Genomic DNA, 17,486 nt, shown 5'->3' on the forward strand with positions numbered 1-17,486 from the left:
TTAAATCATAATTTTATTTAAAAAAATTTTAATGACATGGCACATTCATGATTTTCTATTGGATGACAGTGTAAAACTATTTTACACTGTCAATGCACTACCTTTTAACTCTAATTATATTAGTTAATAAAACAAAATTTTATAGTTAGTGGAGTTATGTAAAAGTGTGTAAATGGGAGTTTTTATTTAATTTATTTATTATTTATTAATTAATAAGATTGATTTGTTTTTATATTTATTTAACTTAATTATAATTTATATTAATATTTCTTTTTTTATTAACTTAATTTATTATTTTGTTAAAAAATTTATTTATATGATGGTATATGATGGAATTAAATGGAATCAAGTGGTAACTAATGAGATTTTATTGTTTGGATTTAGAAATAATAAATTGAATGGAATGAAACACGATGCAATCCATTCCATCCAATTTCCATTTTTTTTCCGTCCAATTTGGAGTGTATGTGATGGTGTTCGCTGTAATTCGCGACGCTTTATAAGGTGTGAGATGTCCTAGTGAAACTTAAGAGAATATTTGAAGTGGACAAGCTAATTTCGACGAGAAGGTCAAAGCGGCGTTCTTCGACTGAGATTTGTTGAGAAGAGTTGTCATACTGGCAAAATGATATTTCACTATGACTTCGAAGATTTTTTGAAACAACTCGGACAAGAGTTCGACAAACGCGAATTCGAAATAACACTGATAACTATAAAAAAGGACGCGTATAAGCCTGTGAGGAACGAAACGCGTGCAAATGAGAACGTGACATTTTCTCAAGAAAAGAGCGTTCATTACCGTTATTGTCGAATTAGTATAAATAGGGGTCTTAGCGATTAGATTTCTATTTGTTTAATATTGTACCATACTCAAATAACTAAAAGTATCTAAGTGTGTTAGGAAAAGAGTTTTTGAGAAAATGTACGTATAAAACACCATTTTTATTTCTAAGTCAGTTTACTTACATTAAAGCCTTTTTTATTCCATTTACATTCCAGTCGAAATTATATTCTTTGTCTTTCACTTTTACAAACAGTCTTTATATTATCTTTGTGTTATCTTTAAGTTTGCCATCACCATCAAACAACTTAGTAACGAGAAAATCCAAAACAAAAACTATACACATATGTTTTAGGATCAATCTAGTCGATCATTTAAGTAATTAAAGTATCGATTTAGGAAGACTAGCGGTTGTTTACCAAAATTCAAGGTAAATAAATTGGCACGTCATGTGGAACCCTTTGTGTTTGGTTTAATTTTAAATTTTGAAACATTGTTTTTTTAGTTCTGCATATATCATCCTTTCAAACTTTATTGCATGAGATTGAGATTGAGAAGTGGTAGGGTACCCAAAAGGATGGTTAATCCACCAAATAACAATGTAGAACAAACTCCCCATTCGATAGGGGAAAATACGGCTGCAACGACTGTGACCGAGGCAATTCCCTCTACAATGAGTACGTTGGCGATACCGTCAAACGCCCAGATTGGACCAATATTATCCTTCGTTCCAACGCAGGGTCAACCAGTGACCCCAAGACCAATGGGGACTAGTAATTTAAGGCCTTATGCGTTTGGATTTACAACGTCAATGAATGGTCGCACACAACTATATGACATGCCAACTTCGTGTGTATTTGAGTTGGTGGTGGACATAATTGATTTTGACAAAATTGAGTTTCGTAGAATTTACTTTAACAAAATTGAGTTTAGCTTAATTGATTTATATTTGAATACAATAATATAAAAGTAAGTTGAACAACAAATTTCAGTGTCACAATCACGGTGAAACTCAGAAGGTACAAATTCTATCTTCTGATAGAATCAATACTATTTTTGAAGAACCAAACATCTTAAAATCATCAATTTTTCACCCTCTAAAATTACTTTTGACTTTGCCGAAAACCAAACCAAATATATTACTCAATTTTCTTAAAAGTTCTTATTTTGTGAAAATTGTTTTAAAACCAATTTTTAAGAAAAAGTCTATTCAACCTCTTCTAGACCATTCTCGCCTATATTCTCCTCCATTAAAAACAAAAAGTATGCAACCATTAAGGACAACCAAACTTCTGTTTGTCTTAAGCTTTTGCAAGGGTGAAAGAAAGAGCCATGTCCTCTTGCCGTAAAAAAAATTAAACATTTATTATAACAAAACTAGTCAGAGACCCGTGCTTCCGCACGGGTGATTTTTTTTCTGGTGTAGTATTTTTGTAATGATATGAATAATATAAATAAAAGAAATTATAAGCAATATGCATAATTAAAAGGAATTGTTTTACTTGAATAGAGTTAGAGTTTTATTGATTGCTCTGTTATACTCCCAATTCTTTGAAAACCGAATATCCATAGGAATCGTTTTGAAATTTGAAAATAAATACTTTAGTTTTCAAATAAAAGTCATTATTGTTTAAAATAAAATAGGCATTGTATTGAAAGTGACCCTTAAGATTAAACATTATTATCGTATTCATGTGCTAATTTTGTGTGTAATAAAGAACCATATAAAAAAGAACATGTGAGTTGGAGAAAAAAATAAAATTTTAACAAATGCAAATGTAAAATTTTAAATATAAATGAAAAATATGAAATAATTTACTTAATTGTAAATTTAACAATAATTATATAGAAAACAATGATCCACAAAAAAATGTTTAAGATAGGTTAAGAACACAATAGCGAAATTGGGTCAGGTAATTTAATAATTGACGGTCCAACAACAATTAAAAGAAAATGATACAGATCACTATGGTTTAATTATAAATGAAAAATGATCATATAAGTTCAATTATATTAAATAATCATATAAAAAATACAATAAGATGGAGATAATAAAAATGAAATATTAACATTTAAAAATAAAAATTATCTCTCAATTAATAGTAATTGTTGATAAAAATAAAATAGCTACTATGTTGATAATGACCCGTGAAATAAAAAAAAAATTTGATGCGATATAAAATATATTTAAAAACAAATGTAAAATAAACAATAATCATGGAAATTTAATTGTATTAAATAATGATAAAAAATCGTGAGATGGAGAAAAAAATAAAAATAAAGATATTATCTCTCAAATAAAGACAATGATTAATTAAAATAAAATAGACATTATGTTGATAGTGACCCGTGAGATAATAAATAAATAAATAAATAGAGAAAAAATTAAAATGAAAGTAAGAAAGTGTGAAAAAATGTGAGAGAAATTTGAAATTTTAATTAAGATAGAGAAAATGTGTAATGATCGATTAAAAAAAATTAAATATTGAGTTGATAGTGGCCCGTGAAATAATTAAATATTTTTGGGAATAATAATTAAATGATCGATTATTAATATTTTTTGCGATAATAGATAAATGTTGAAAAATTAAAATGAAAGTATGGAAAAATGAAATGCGAAAGAAATTTGAAATTTTTAGTAAGATTAAAATTTAAAAATAGATTATTAATATTTTTTGTGATAATAAATAAATTAAGAAAAATTAAAATGAAAGTAAGAAAGTGTGGGAAAATGAAATGTAAAAGAAATTTAAATATGACTTCCATCATCCATGGCTTACATGTGATGTCATAAGTCATGCAATAAAGTTGTAGGGAAACTGTTATTTAATTCGGACCAATGAAAAGCTAACACTTGGTGCATCCATTCAATAAAGTTGAAAGAGTGAATACTTAATTTGTTAGTTACAAAAATGACCTTTTATTAGTGCAAATAAATTTTGGTGAAAGGGTAATTTAGGCAATTTGGTTAATCTATTATTAATGAATAGATAGAAGAAGAAGATAGATAGTAGATATACTGAACAAAATTTTACGTTTTAAAACAAATGTATGTACATTACATGAATATTTGAATGAAATATGGAATAATATTGACTAAATGTCTATTATCAAGGTCAAATCAATATAGAATGGTAAGCTAATGAAATATGGAATAATATTGACTAAATGTCTATTATCAAGGTCAAATCAATATAGAATGGTAAGCTATGCAGCTACTAGTAAAATCTAGAGTATTGTTTACATGCAAATAAACTTGTTCTGGTCTCTGCAGCAACTTTGAATGCTAAAGTTATACAAGAGTTTTACGCAAAACAAAACACACTGATTTCTTCTTTTATTGTGTGCATGGCCTATCAAACAAGAATAATAAAACCTTCAAAATAAAAGACCTATTAAGGTATAGCCATGTACCATATGAATTATTAGATATGAGACTCAATTTCGAAAGGTCAATCAGCAACACAAAATTAAAATCAAAATACCAGTTCTGTCATAGATTTTTGCGTGTTTCAATCACAGCAGTCTATTAATTCAAACAATCACAAGATTAAAATGCGGAACAAGAAGCTCTGACATTATACATCAGGAAGCAAATCAAATAACAAAAACTATCATTAAGAATCGGAATTTCTTTCCTCATCTGACTAACTTTTGTTGACCTTGTTCATAGCAGATTCAAAGACACTCACAAGCTCCTTCAAACAATCCACAAACATAAACGTATCCTCCTGGTTGTTATCATCAATCATACTTTCTCCCTTTATCATTGCAGAGTTAATCTTCACTTTGTCAACAGGGTTGAGCTTGGAACTTACACAATCATCCTTCATTACTTTCCTTACAGTGTAGAGATAATATTCCAAAGCATTTCTTGCTTCAACTTTCTCTTTGAACTTCATGTCTTGCACCTTGAAATTCTCGGCATCTTGGATCATTCTCTCAATCTCTTCTCTTGATAGCCTACCATTTTCATTCGTTATAGTGATACCATTTCTATAACAGCTGGTTTCTTCCTCTGCCGATACGTTTAATATACCATCTGCATCTATAGTAAAGCATACCTTGATAGGAAGCCCCCGAGGAGCAAGGGGAACTTTGAGATCAAACATACCAAGCAAGTTGTTCTCGGTTGCAATAACTCTTTCACCCTCATAAACGCTAAATGGGACTGAAGATTGGTTATCTGAAAATGTTACATAACCTTGTGTGTTCTTGAATGGTACAGAAGTATTCCTAGGAATCACCACACTCATAATATCTCCGTGTAATGAGATACCAAGTGACAACGGTGTAACATCACTCAGCACCAAGATTGGAACATTTTTAAAGCCTTCACTCAACAAAGCAGCCTGTACAGCTGCACCATAAGCAACAGCCTCATCAGGGTTGATGCTCTTGCATAATTCCTTCCCCTTGAAAAAGTCCTGCAATAATTGCTTCACTTTGGGAATCCTAGAAGACCCACCAACAAGGACAACATCATCTATACTACTCTTCTCCATCTTAGCATCAGCAAGACAACTATTAACAGTGTCTATACACTTTTCAAAGAGGTCCATATTCAATTCCTCAAACTTGGCCCTAGTGATTGACGAAGCGAAGTCAATACCTTGATGTATAACATCTAGGTCGATTGTGGTCTCAATGTCGTAAGAAAGTGTCCTTTTCGCCCTCTCACATGCGGTTCTCAACCTCCTCAACGCTTTTGGGTTTCCACTAATATCCTCTTTGTTCTTCCTCTTGAACTCCTTCACAAAGTGATTCACCATTCTGTTATCAAAGTCTTCACCTCCTAAATGAGTGTCTCCAGCAGTGGCCTTGACTTCAAAGTCCTTATTCTTAATTGTGAGAATCGACACATCGAAAGTTCCACCGCCAAGGTCAAAGATAAGAACATTTCTCTGATCAACACAGTTAACTCTCTTTTGAAGGCCATATGCAAGAGCTGCCGCAGTTGGTTCATTGATTATCCTGATTACATTGAGACCAGCAATATGACCTGCATCTTTAGTGGCTCTACGTTGTGAATCATTAAAATAAGCAGGTACAGTAATGACTGCATTCTTAACAGGTGACTCTAAAAATGCCTCTGCAATCTCTCGCATCTGCATGAGAATCACAGCTGATATTTCTTCAGCAACAAAGTGTTTCTCCTCCCCCTTGTAGTTCACAAGGATCATTGGTTTATCATTAGCACCTTGAATAACCTTAAATGGCCACAACAATAGATCATTCTGAACAATGGAGTCACTATATTTCCTTCCAATTAATCTCTTTGCATCTGCAAAACATTCATGGCAAGTTTACTTTCTATATTTCCTATTTTCATTTACATATCAACTAACAGTAATAAACATAACAGAAAACAGAAAAAACAGTATAATAATATTATAGCTAAAAAGTACACAATGCTGAAACAAGATAATAATGTATTACCAAAGACAGTGTTGGTTGGGTTAGAGGAAGCTTGATTTTTGGCAGCATCACCGATCAATCTTTGTGTGTTAGTGAAAGCAACACAAGAAGGTGTTGTTTTGTTTCCTTGATCATTGTGAATGATTTCAACACGGTCGTTTTGCTCTTGCCACACTCCAACACATGAGTAAGTTGTGCCTAGGTCAATTCCTATAGCAACTCCCTCGTATTTTTTTGCCATTATGTTTCAACTTCGAGTGAATGAAACCGTTTGTGGAGAAGATTAGAATTAACTTCAATCTTTGGAAGATAGATTCTGTATAGTAGTATACAAAAAGTATTCAAGTATGGAACAACAAAACTTAGGATGAAAAGAAGAACATAACATTACTCTTAAAAGGGTTTGGATTGAAATTTTTACCCAGTGTAATTTACTGGGTTTAGAAATAAAATTCAAACTTCTCTCAAGATATATGAGAGTAATTTCCCGTAATTTAACATAAATGTGAGTTTAATAGTTCCATTCCATTTACATTCTAACTATTTTGATTTAGGAATGAAAAAAAAACTTAAGGAACTTATTTAACATTACTCGGTAGGTGTTGAAAAAAGTTGTTACCTGATTGAGAAATATTAAGAGGTGTGGTAAGAATGAAAGGAGGAAGAAAGTTTTTACCTTGGTTGAAATGTGAATGAAAAACAAAAACTTTCCTTTGATTTCACCTCACGTCACGCTCAAATATGAAGTGTCAAAAGCCCCTTTGTGGGGTGTTCACTGTTGTCTGAACAATGCCGAGTTTTGAAATCTTAATCTTAATCTTAATCTTAATATATATAAATGTAAGGTTTTTATGATGGCAACCCTAGCCACATGTCAACCTGATAGCAACTCTAAGCCCAAACCCTAATATTAATTTTACAAATTTGACCTCACACCCTAATTTCAACTTTACTAATTTAACCCTACATTAAGAATAAATATAATAATAATAATAATAATAATAATAATAATAATAATAATAATAATAATAATAATAATAATAATACCATTAATAATAATAATAATATAAATAATAAGTAATATATATTTATTGCCACAATCTGAAATCTATTAGTTATTGAATTGACATAATATTAATAATTAAAACAATAATAATAATAATAAAAATTATATTTAATTTTTAATGAACAATAAATTAATTTTTACATAAACTCAAATTCTTTCAAATTACTCATCTAATGATAATAACTGTATTTTATTATTTAATATTTTGTAACTCTCAAATATATTCCGTTTATAAAATATAAAAATATTACATAAAATACTTTTATGTGTATGTATTTTAATGTTTATATTTTTAATAATATTTTATTATTTAGTATTTTGTAACTCCTAAATATATTCTAATTATAAAGTATAAAAACATTAGATAAAACTTTTTTTATATGTATATATTTATATTAAAAATAATTTGTTATTTATATTATTATTGTTAAAAATATAAATAATATTTATATTATAATTTATTATTTATATTATTATAAATATATAAAAATAAAATAATAATAATAATAATAACAATATTAATAATAAACAAAATAATAATAATCAAAATAATAGTAATGATAATATATATATATATATATATATATATATATATATATATATATATATATTAAATTTGTCTTAACTATTTATTATAAATCAAAAGATTAAATAATATTCATATTTTTGTAAATTTAAATTCCAAAATATTTTTATTTCTATGAGTTTTTATTTTATTAATTTTTTAAAAAATTCATATTATTTTTATGAAATTTAAATTTTAAATATCTTATTTGAAGTTTATAATATTCTTATTATTATAATATTATTATTTTTAATAGTGTTAGCTGAATATATTATTATTAATTCTTAAAAAGTCAATAAAAAGTTTAAATGTTACCATATGACGGGTTACTTCAAAAAAAAGGTTGAAGATATTGGTGACTAAAGATGAATGTGAAGATATAGATACAATATCAAATGTAGTTTAAAAAAAATATTTAATAATATTCTTTAGTTACTTAATTTTTCTTTCTTCTAATTTATACATTCTAAATAATTAATAGTATAATTGCAATATAATCTATATGGTCTATAAAATAATTTTTATGCAAATAACAAATAAATATCAACTATTATTAAAAAATTATTTCTAACATACCCGTGCAGAGCACGGGTCGGTAATCTAGTTTTTATAAATGTGTAAATAAGAAAGAAAAAATAAATGAAAAAAAAGAGAGAATCATATAAACTAAAGAATCATAGGATAGTAGTGAGGATTACATAGTGTGATATGGTTCGTTTGATTTATTATGTACTGTTAGAAAGAATTTAAAAAGTTGCTATGAGCATTTACTTAGAAGAAATGGATAGTGGAAGCAGTTATTAATAGAATTAGTGAGTTGAAATTTTAAGCAAATTATATAGTTAACGTGAAGAATTGAATGAGGGAGAAGTTGGTTTTAGTCAGGGCCGGTCCTTTGAATTTGGATGCCTTGGGCGAATCAAAATAGTGGTGCCCCTATAATTTTTTTAACAATAAATACACAAGGGTAAAGAAATAATTGGATAAAAACACATTTTCATTTGATATTGTGCAAAAAGAATAGAAATATGAATATTTGAATCAATGTTTATACTACATCCAAACATAAAACACTATAAAGAGACTTCTTCTTTTTCTTCTTCTTCTTCTTCTTCTTCTTCTTGATTCGGTCTTTTTTCCTATAAAAAAATAACCAAACTTTCTTAACATTTTTGTTGCAAAATCGTTAGTAATTTGTTTATAATCAAGGTTCTTCAAAAAATTATTTTCAATTGAAATCAACGCAAGACTATTTAATCTATCTTGTGACATAGTAGATCTCAAATAAGATTTTAATAATTTTAATTTAGAAAAACTTCTTTCAACAGATGCAATACTGATAGGAATAGTCAATATTACTCTATAATCTATGCATGCATTAAGAAAACAACTAAAAGTCTTTAAAGAACTCAATAACATATAGCTTGATTTTGATTCAACACTTAAAACTTCTCTAATAACTTTCAATTCTTCAAACAAAATTTCACCATCAAGATCAAGAGAATCGTCATGTTTTAAACAAGTTTCAAATGTTTACAACATGCTTTCAAGTCCTTATCAAATAATGATCTAAGCCTTTCAATACTAAACAAGAATCCAAAAATATTCTCATATGTGCTATACTGCTCAAATCTTCTATCAATATATAAGAAATAATAATTTCGAAAAGATTATTCAGCAGACTCAAGATTCAGTTATGTGGGTTGAGATGGATTTTCACCATAGTGTTGTTTTCTACCATTTGATTCTCAATCTTTTCAGCACTAACCTTAGCATTTACATATCCAGATTCTCTATATTTTTTCAAATACTTGATCAAAATTTTTACTAGTTCTATAGCCACATCAACACGCATGTTTTTTTTTTGTGTGCAAACTTTTGCTAATTTCATTAAAAGCAGTTAACAATTCAAACCAAATATTCATAGCTACTAAAAATTCAAAAGTTCCAATTTCATGAGTTGCTAAAGATTCGACTTCACTCTTAATTTTGGGATAATTATCTTATTCAACTAGTTGAAGTAGTGTTTCACTCTTAATTTTGGGATCAATAATATAAAATATTTTCTATATCATTGTTTTAATTTTAGTGTCTCAATTAAACTCTTTAGTTGCTAAAATTATAGATATATTAATTGATTTTTTTAGGGGAATTAATTGATTTTATTCAACTCTATATTTTATTTATGAGAAATTACATTCTTTTATTAATTTGGACTTTGTAGCGCCCCTATAATTTTGTTAACCGGTATTTTTTTATAAAAATTCCAGCAAGTATTTTTATAATAGAAAATTCTCTTTTAATATATATAAGAGTAAGAAAAAAATTTTGGTGCCCCTATGATTATGGGGCCCTGGGCTCCCGCCCCACGAGCCCGTGCTCAGGGCCATCCCTGGTTTTAGTTAATGGGATAAAGTAGTGGGTAATATTAATTAATTAATTATATACATGTTCATTTATTCATTAACGAAAACATTTTAAGAAAATATTGACATAAATGTGTTAGTGGGCAGTTAATGTGTTAGTGGGCAATTGAGAATTACTTGGAAGGTTTTCGCTAATTAGAAAATGTAGCAGCCGTTAAAGAAGAAATATAGTTTTTTTTTTTATAATTATATGAGAAAAGGGGTGATGCACTGACGGTATAAAAAATGTTTACACTGTCAACCAATCACCACCCATGTATCCAATTAAATTATAATTTTATTTAAAAAAAATTTAATGACATGGCACATTCATGATTTTCTATTGGATGACAGTGTAAAACTATTTTACACTGTCAATGCACTACCTTTTAACTCTAATTATATTAGTTAATAAAACAAAATTTTATAGTTAGTGGAGTTATGTAAAAGTGTGTAAATGGGAGTTTTTATTTAATTTATTTATTATTTATTAATTAATAAGATTGATTTGTTTTTATATTTATTTAACTTAATTATAATTTAAATTAATATTTCTTTTTTTATTAACTTAATTTATTATTTTGTTAAAAAATTTATTTATATTTGTATTTATTTTTTGTTATTATTTATTATTTTATGAAATATTTTTGCGGAAAGTTTTAATATCAGAAAATTTAAAATTATAATTGTATAATATATAAATAAGATACAAACTTGTAAAAAAAATACAAAATCTAATATAGAAACTGGAGCTATATTTTTGTGTAGTCACAAAACCAAATGCATAAATTAAATATGTTGAAGAAGTTTTATGTAGTATATAATTAAATTTTTTTATATAATTTAAATAACTTTTGTGGTATTTAAATACGATAATTTATTTTTAATAAAAAATGGTAATATTGAATGGAGACTTTTTGGGACAGTTATAATATGTTCTAATTTAGATAGATAATTTAATAAATTAAATTTTGATATATTTTATGAGATTTTTAATTAAATTTTAGCATAAATCTTTTGGATGTGACGACATGCAGCACAAATGACATTATTGTTTTTCATTTTTTTTCTACAGAAATACTAAGTATGTATGGGAGGGATAACTAAATTAATTTGAGATAAATGAATATAAGTAGCTGGTTTTAGAGTATATTTGGGTTGATGGTATATGATGGAATTAAATGGAATCAAGTGGTAACTAATGAGATTTTATTGTTTGGATTTAGAAATAATGAATTGAATGGAATGAAACACGATGCAATCCATTCCATCCAATTTCCATTTTTTTTCCGTCCAATTTGGAGTGTATGTGATGGTGTTCGCTGTAATTCGCGACGCTTTATAAGGTGTGAGATGTCCTAGTGAAACTTAAGAGAATATTTGAAGTGGACAAGCTAATTTCGACGAGAAGGTCAAAGCGGCGTTCTTCGACTGAGATTTGTTGAGAAGAGTTGTCATACTGGCAAAATGATATTTCACTATGACTTCGAAGATTTTTTGAAACAACTCGGACAAGAGTTCGACAAACGCGAATTCGAAATAACACTGATAACTATAAAAAAGGACGCGTATAAGCCTGTGAGGAACGAAACGCGTGCAAATGAGAACGTGACATTTTCTCAAGAAAAGAGCGTTCATTACCGTTATTGTCGAGTTAGTATAAATAGGGGTCTTAGCGATTAGATTTCTATTTGTTTAATATTGTACCATACTCAAATAACTAAAAGTATCTAAGTGTGTTAGGAAAAGAGTTTTTGAGAAAATGTACGTATAAAACACCATTTTTATTTCTAAGTCAGTTTACTTACATTAAAGCCTTTTTTATTCCATTTACATTCCAGTCGAAATTATATTCTTTGTCTTTCACTTTTACAAACAGTCTTTATATTATCTTTGTGTTATCTTTAAGTTTGCCATCACCATCAAACAACTTAGTAACGAGAAAATCCAAAACAAAAACTATACACATATGTTTTAGGATCAATCTAGTCGATCATTTAAGTAATTAAAGTATCGATTTAGGAAGACTAGCGGTTGTTTACCAAAATTCAAGGTAAATAAATTGGCACGTCATGTGGAACCCTTTGTGTTTGGTTTAATTTTAAATTTTGAAACATTGTTTTTTTAGTTCTGCATATATCATCCTTTCAAACTTTATTGCATGAGATTGAGATTGAGAAGTGGTAGGGTACCCAAAAGGATGGTTAATCCACCAAATAACAATGTAGAACAAACTCCCCATTCGATAGGGGAAAATACGGCTGCAACGACTGTGACCGAGGCAATTCCCTCTACAATGAGTACGTTGGCGATACCGTCAAACGCCCAGATTGGACCAATATTATCCTTCGTTCCAACGCAGGGTCAACCAGTGACCCCAAGACCAATGGGGACTAGTAATTTAAGGCCTTATGCGTTTGGATTTACAACGCCAATGAATGGTCACGCACAACTATATGACATGCCAACTTCCATAATGGAAAGTCTACATAATAGTACATCAAAATTTGTTGATCCAGTGGCAACTAAATTTTTTCATTATAGGGATCCGGATGGACCATTAATAGTCTGGGTCGAAACACCCAACCCTCATGGGCGGGATTTTCTACCTAATTGCCCACTTTTACAACCATGAAATGGCTCATATGCTTACCCAACACATGGACATGATATTTAATCCTCTAATCCAAAATACCACGCAAACTAATCGGCAAATGGCAGCGCAGATGATGCAAATTACGGATTTCTTTGGCGCTCCTCTGTCACAACTGCAAAAAAAAAAACAAGAGAGAATTGAACCCTTCCTCCTTTACTTTGAAAATGTTTCAACATCTTAAAGTGTTTTGAGTTTTTATACGCAAAAGTGTTTTAGTCTTTTAACAAAAAGAAACATGCAAAAGGGAACTAGATGCCCTAATTGTTGTCATGCCTGAATATATATCCTAATGTCTACATGATTCGATCTCGATCAACAGATCAAAATGAACCAAGGTATCCTAAAGGAACAGGTAATCCCACAACCAAGAGATATCAATATCAAGAGGTCAAGGTATCAACCAAAATTCTCAAACAATGAACAAGTCGAACAAGACGAGTATCAGTACCTGAGCAAGCAATTGGCATACAGTTATGAACATGAATCAAGGCTAATAAGCAACAAGGCAATTTAAGAAGTGGAGCGGGAGGTCTACGACGGGAAATTGGTCAATTTAAGAAGAAGTTCAATACGAGACCCTCGAAGAGACGTGCAATGATTTCAACCCAGCGGATAACCTGCTGGAGGTGCTTCGTTCGAGTGACAAAGTTCTCTGCTCGCAACTTAATTTGTAAAAAGTGGTATCGGATGCGGCCTTGGTGGATGATGATAGTGCTTAGCCCCAACGAGGTGATGAATAACTTTGTATTTTTGTATAACTTGAATTAGGCGTTACACCTTGACGTTTATGAAGTCAAGACTCTCTATCTATTTTGTTTTGATGAAGACAAAGTAATAATCAAATGATCATGGCAAAAGTATGGAAAAAACCTCAAGTGCATTTAATCAAATCAAGTACTCAAGATTCATCATGCGTAAAAGCTAGCATCAAAGAATGCAAGAATTATATTTGAAGACTAGCATTGGTCTTGATTTATTGAGGTATAAGCATGCAATTCATATTGATAAATTAGTGCTCAATATTTTCCATAATTCACTTGCATGCATAAGTCATTTATGTTAAAGTTCTCAAATTATCATGCATAAAAATATTTGACTCAAATGCATAAAATGCTTATTTATTTCACATGTTTGAACCATTTTAAATCACTTTCAAATATAATATTTTTCATGTTTGAACCAAGTTAAATCTCTTTCAAATATAATTTATTAACTAGGATAAATTAATAAATATTCCATAAGGTTAGTTCAAATATTTAGACAATTCTTTAAATATTTTATACATTTTCACCTTTAAAATTTTTAAATTATCATGCATAAAAATGTTTGATTCAAATGCATAAAAAACTTTCTTTTTTTTTTTTTAAAAAAATGCTGTCATCACTTGTTAAGTCGGGTCTGTTTAACTGACTTAACAAAACCTGATGCTATTTGAAATTTAAAGAATTATTTGAAATTCAAAATTGTTGCTAACTTTTTAAGTCAGGTATCCGTTGAACCGACTTATAAAGTCCTGTACGAATTTGAAAAAAAATAGTAACTTTTTAACACCTTTTCATGCACTCTTCATGAAACCTTTTCATTTCAAATTGACATTTTTTTATGATATTTTTTTATGACTTCACCATGGTTCATAAAGGTGTTATGCTCTTATAAATACATTAAATTTCAAATTACAATTCACCTCTTTGATCTACAATTAAAATAAATTAAATTCATTTCATTTTTCAAAATTACAAGTGTTTTCATATCAATTTTTAGTGATACTTTCTACACTTAATTTTCATTGAAAATTATTATAATTTTCATATCATTCATTGAACACTTGTATACCATTGAGAAAATTGTATGCTTGAAGGAGAAGATCAATTTAAGTGATTGATAAATACTCATCAACTTTATTACTCAAATATTTTCTAGATTTGGTTTGTAAATTATTATTGTCTAGGATTGTTGGAAACAAGTTAGTAGAAAGGAAAGAATGTTTTCTTGTTCTACTTGGTTGGTTGTTCTTGCTGTCCAGGATTGTTGGAAGCAAGAAAGTCATTAAGGGAGAATTGTTCTCTTAATGTACTTAGTGAAAATCCAAGAGGATTGTACTTGGTGGTTTTGTTTTTAGAAGATTGTAGGAGGAGTTTTGGTATAGGCTTTTACAAAGATCTAACAATAGTGAAATCTATTTCATGTTGAAAGGGGACTGGTGTACTCTCGAATTATGAGGGGAACCAGTATGCATCGATCATTGTGTTCTTTACTTTTCCGCATTTATCGCTTTCGTCACAAATCTGAACCAGAAAAGAAAGAAATACATTTCCTAAATCATGCACCAAAACCAGAAAAATAAGAACAAGTATTCTAAAATTGGATAAATTTTCAAAGTCCTAATTCACCCCCCTTTTAGGCGCACTCTTAAACTAACAATTGACATCAGAGCAGGTTATAGGTAACTTGTTCCTGATGGCTTCCGCAAATGAAGATCCAATTTTCAGATATGGTGATAGTATTAACAAACCTCCGTTGTTTTGTGGTGAATATTTGGATTTCTGGAAAATTCGCATGAAGGCACATTTAGAGTCTCAAGGAAAAGAAGTTTGAAAAGCTGTTATAGATGGTCCTTACACTCCAGTAACTGTTGTAAATGGTGTTCCCTCCGTAAAACCTGAAGCATCGTGGGATGAAGATGATGAGAAGAAAGTTCTCAATGATAAGAAGGCTTTAAATGTTCTTCAAGGAGCACTTAGTATGGATGAATTCTTTCGTGTATCGGCATACACAACGGCAAAGGAAATTTAGGATACATTAGTGGAAAATCATGAAGGAACCACCGAAGTTAAAAGATCAAGATTAAAAACTTTTAATCAAGAGTACGAGTTATTTAGAATGCAGCCCCGAGAATCAATTCTCGACTTGCAGAAAAGATTCGTGCACTTAACAAATCATTTGAGAGCATTCGGTAAGGGTTTTACTAATGATGAGCTTAATCTTAAAATACTTAGATCTTTGAACAGGGAATGGCAGCCGAAAGTTACGGAGATATCCGAAAAGAAGAATCTATCCAAACTGTCATCCGCAACATTGTTCGAAAAACTCCAAGAGCATGAAATAGAACTTGGAAGATTGGAGAAGCATGAAATTCAAGTAAAAGATTCAAAAGACATTGCCTTAAAGACGAGAGTCAGACATCATGATAGCAATCAAGAAGATTCCACTAGTGAAGAAGATAATGATTTTATCAAGAAATTGGAAAAAAATTTCTAAGAAAAGAAAGGGGAAGCATTAAAGGGGAAGCATCAACAAGGAAGGTTAAATGCTTTGAATGTGGAGAAAAAGGACATGTCAAAAGTGAATTTCCTACACTTGAAAAGAAGAATAAATACTTCAAGAGAAATAAGGATAAAAAGTCAAAGAAAGCATATATAGCATGAGAAGATAATGAAGCAAGTTCATCTTCTGATTCCAAAAGCAAAGACTATGCAAATCTGATATTTATGGCATCACACCATTCCGATGATGAAAACGATGAGGTTAGTAATGAATTTTTCATTTATGATAATGATGCACAAGGTGCCATAAATGAACTATTGAATGCAAAATGTTATATAGAACCGTATCAACACAAGAGAAACAAATCAAATCTCTTGAAGAGAAAATTGATACTATGCAAAAAGACTTCGAGGTTGAAAAGAAACAATATGTTGATAAAGAAAAATAAAAATCTACATATAACAATTGTGAATCACTTTCTTTTCAAATTGTCCAATTAAAGAGAGTCCTTGAAAGATATGAAAAATGACAAATTGGTTTAGAGGGTGTCCTTAGTCAACAAATTTATTCTAATCATAAAAGTGGGCTTGGTTATTCAAAATTCTCAAAACCAAATTCTAACAAAACTATTTTTGTTAAGGCTAGTGACCAAATATCCCAAGAGAAAGTTAACAAGCCTAAAGTGGTTATTCACCATCCTAAGAAAAGATTTCCTAAAAAGAAACCCTATGTTCCTAGATATAGAAGTAATTTTATTCCTACATGCTTTTATTGTGGTATAAGTGGCCATACACCTAATGCTTGCTATGTTAGAAACTTTAGTGTGGCAAATAGTCATTATGTGTGTGTTAAAAAAGGAACTAACTATGATGGACCCAAAGCATATTGGGTACCAAATCAAACTTAATTTATTTTGTAGGTTTTCTTGAGGACCACTTGAAATCTATGGTGTTTTTGATAAGTGGTGGTTCTAAGCATTTGATGAGAGACATAAACTAACTTTCAAATCTAGTTCTAAAAGTCAAAGGATTTCATATGGGGAATACCTTAAAGAGAGAAATTTTGGCATTAGCAAAGTTGGAGTACTAACTTTCACATCCATTTGAAGATGTACTTGATGTTGAAAGACTAAAGAAAAATATTCTAAGCAAAAACCAACTTTGTGACAAAGGCTTCAAAATCATATTCACCAAAGATGAATGTTTTGATGAAGTCACTCATGAGGTAAAACTCATAGGTATAATTTTTTTTTATTTTCATAAGTTTCTCTACATTTTTAAAAGTCTTTTCCCATCATTTTTGCTAATGACAAAGTGGGAGAAGATATATAT

General features: G+C 29.4%; 1 protein-coding gene across 1 annotated transcript; it reads right to left on the reverse strand.

The window, feature by feature from the left end:
* Positions 1–4,379: 4,379 nt before the first annotated feature.
* On the reverse strand, positions 4,380–6,440 carry LOC131609045 (heat shock 70 kDa protein 4-like). The gene is made up of 2 exons (XM_058880677.1): positions 6,221–6,440; positions 4,380–6,065 (listed from the first exon to the last, which is right to left on the reverse strand). Exons 1-2 carry the CDS (start codon positions 6,438–6,440, stop codon positions 4,429–4,431), a joined length of 1,857 nt encoding a protein of 618 aa, XP_058736660.1. The 3' UTR covers positions 4,380–4,428.
* Between the last annotated feature and the right edge of the window lie 11,046 nt (positions 6,441–17,486).

Source organism: Vicia villosa, linkage group LG6 (assembly GCF_029867415.1).
Source record: "Vicia villosa cultivar HV-30 ecotype Madison, WI linkage group LG6, Vvil1.0, whole genome shotgun sequence".
NCBI classification, from domain to species: domain Eukaryota; kingdom Viridiplantae; phylum Streptophyta; class Magnoliopsida; order Fabales; family Fabaceae; genus Vicia; species Vicia villosa.

What these genes read in the sequence shown, in the direction of transcription:
- LOC131609045 (XM_058880677.1), bottom strand. Translation starts at nt 6,440, where the DNA reads ATGGCAAAAAAATACGAGGGAGTTGCTATAGGAATTGACCTAGGCACA. An exon ending in CCCAACCAACACTGTCTTTG is followed by an intron (nt 6,066 to 6,220) that starts GTAATACATTAT and finishes AATGTTTTGCAG; the next exon opens with ATGCAAAGAGATTAATTGGA.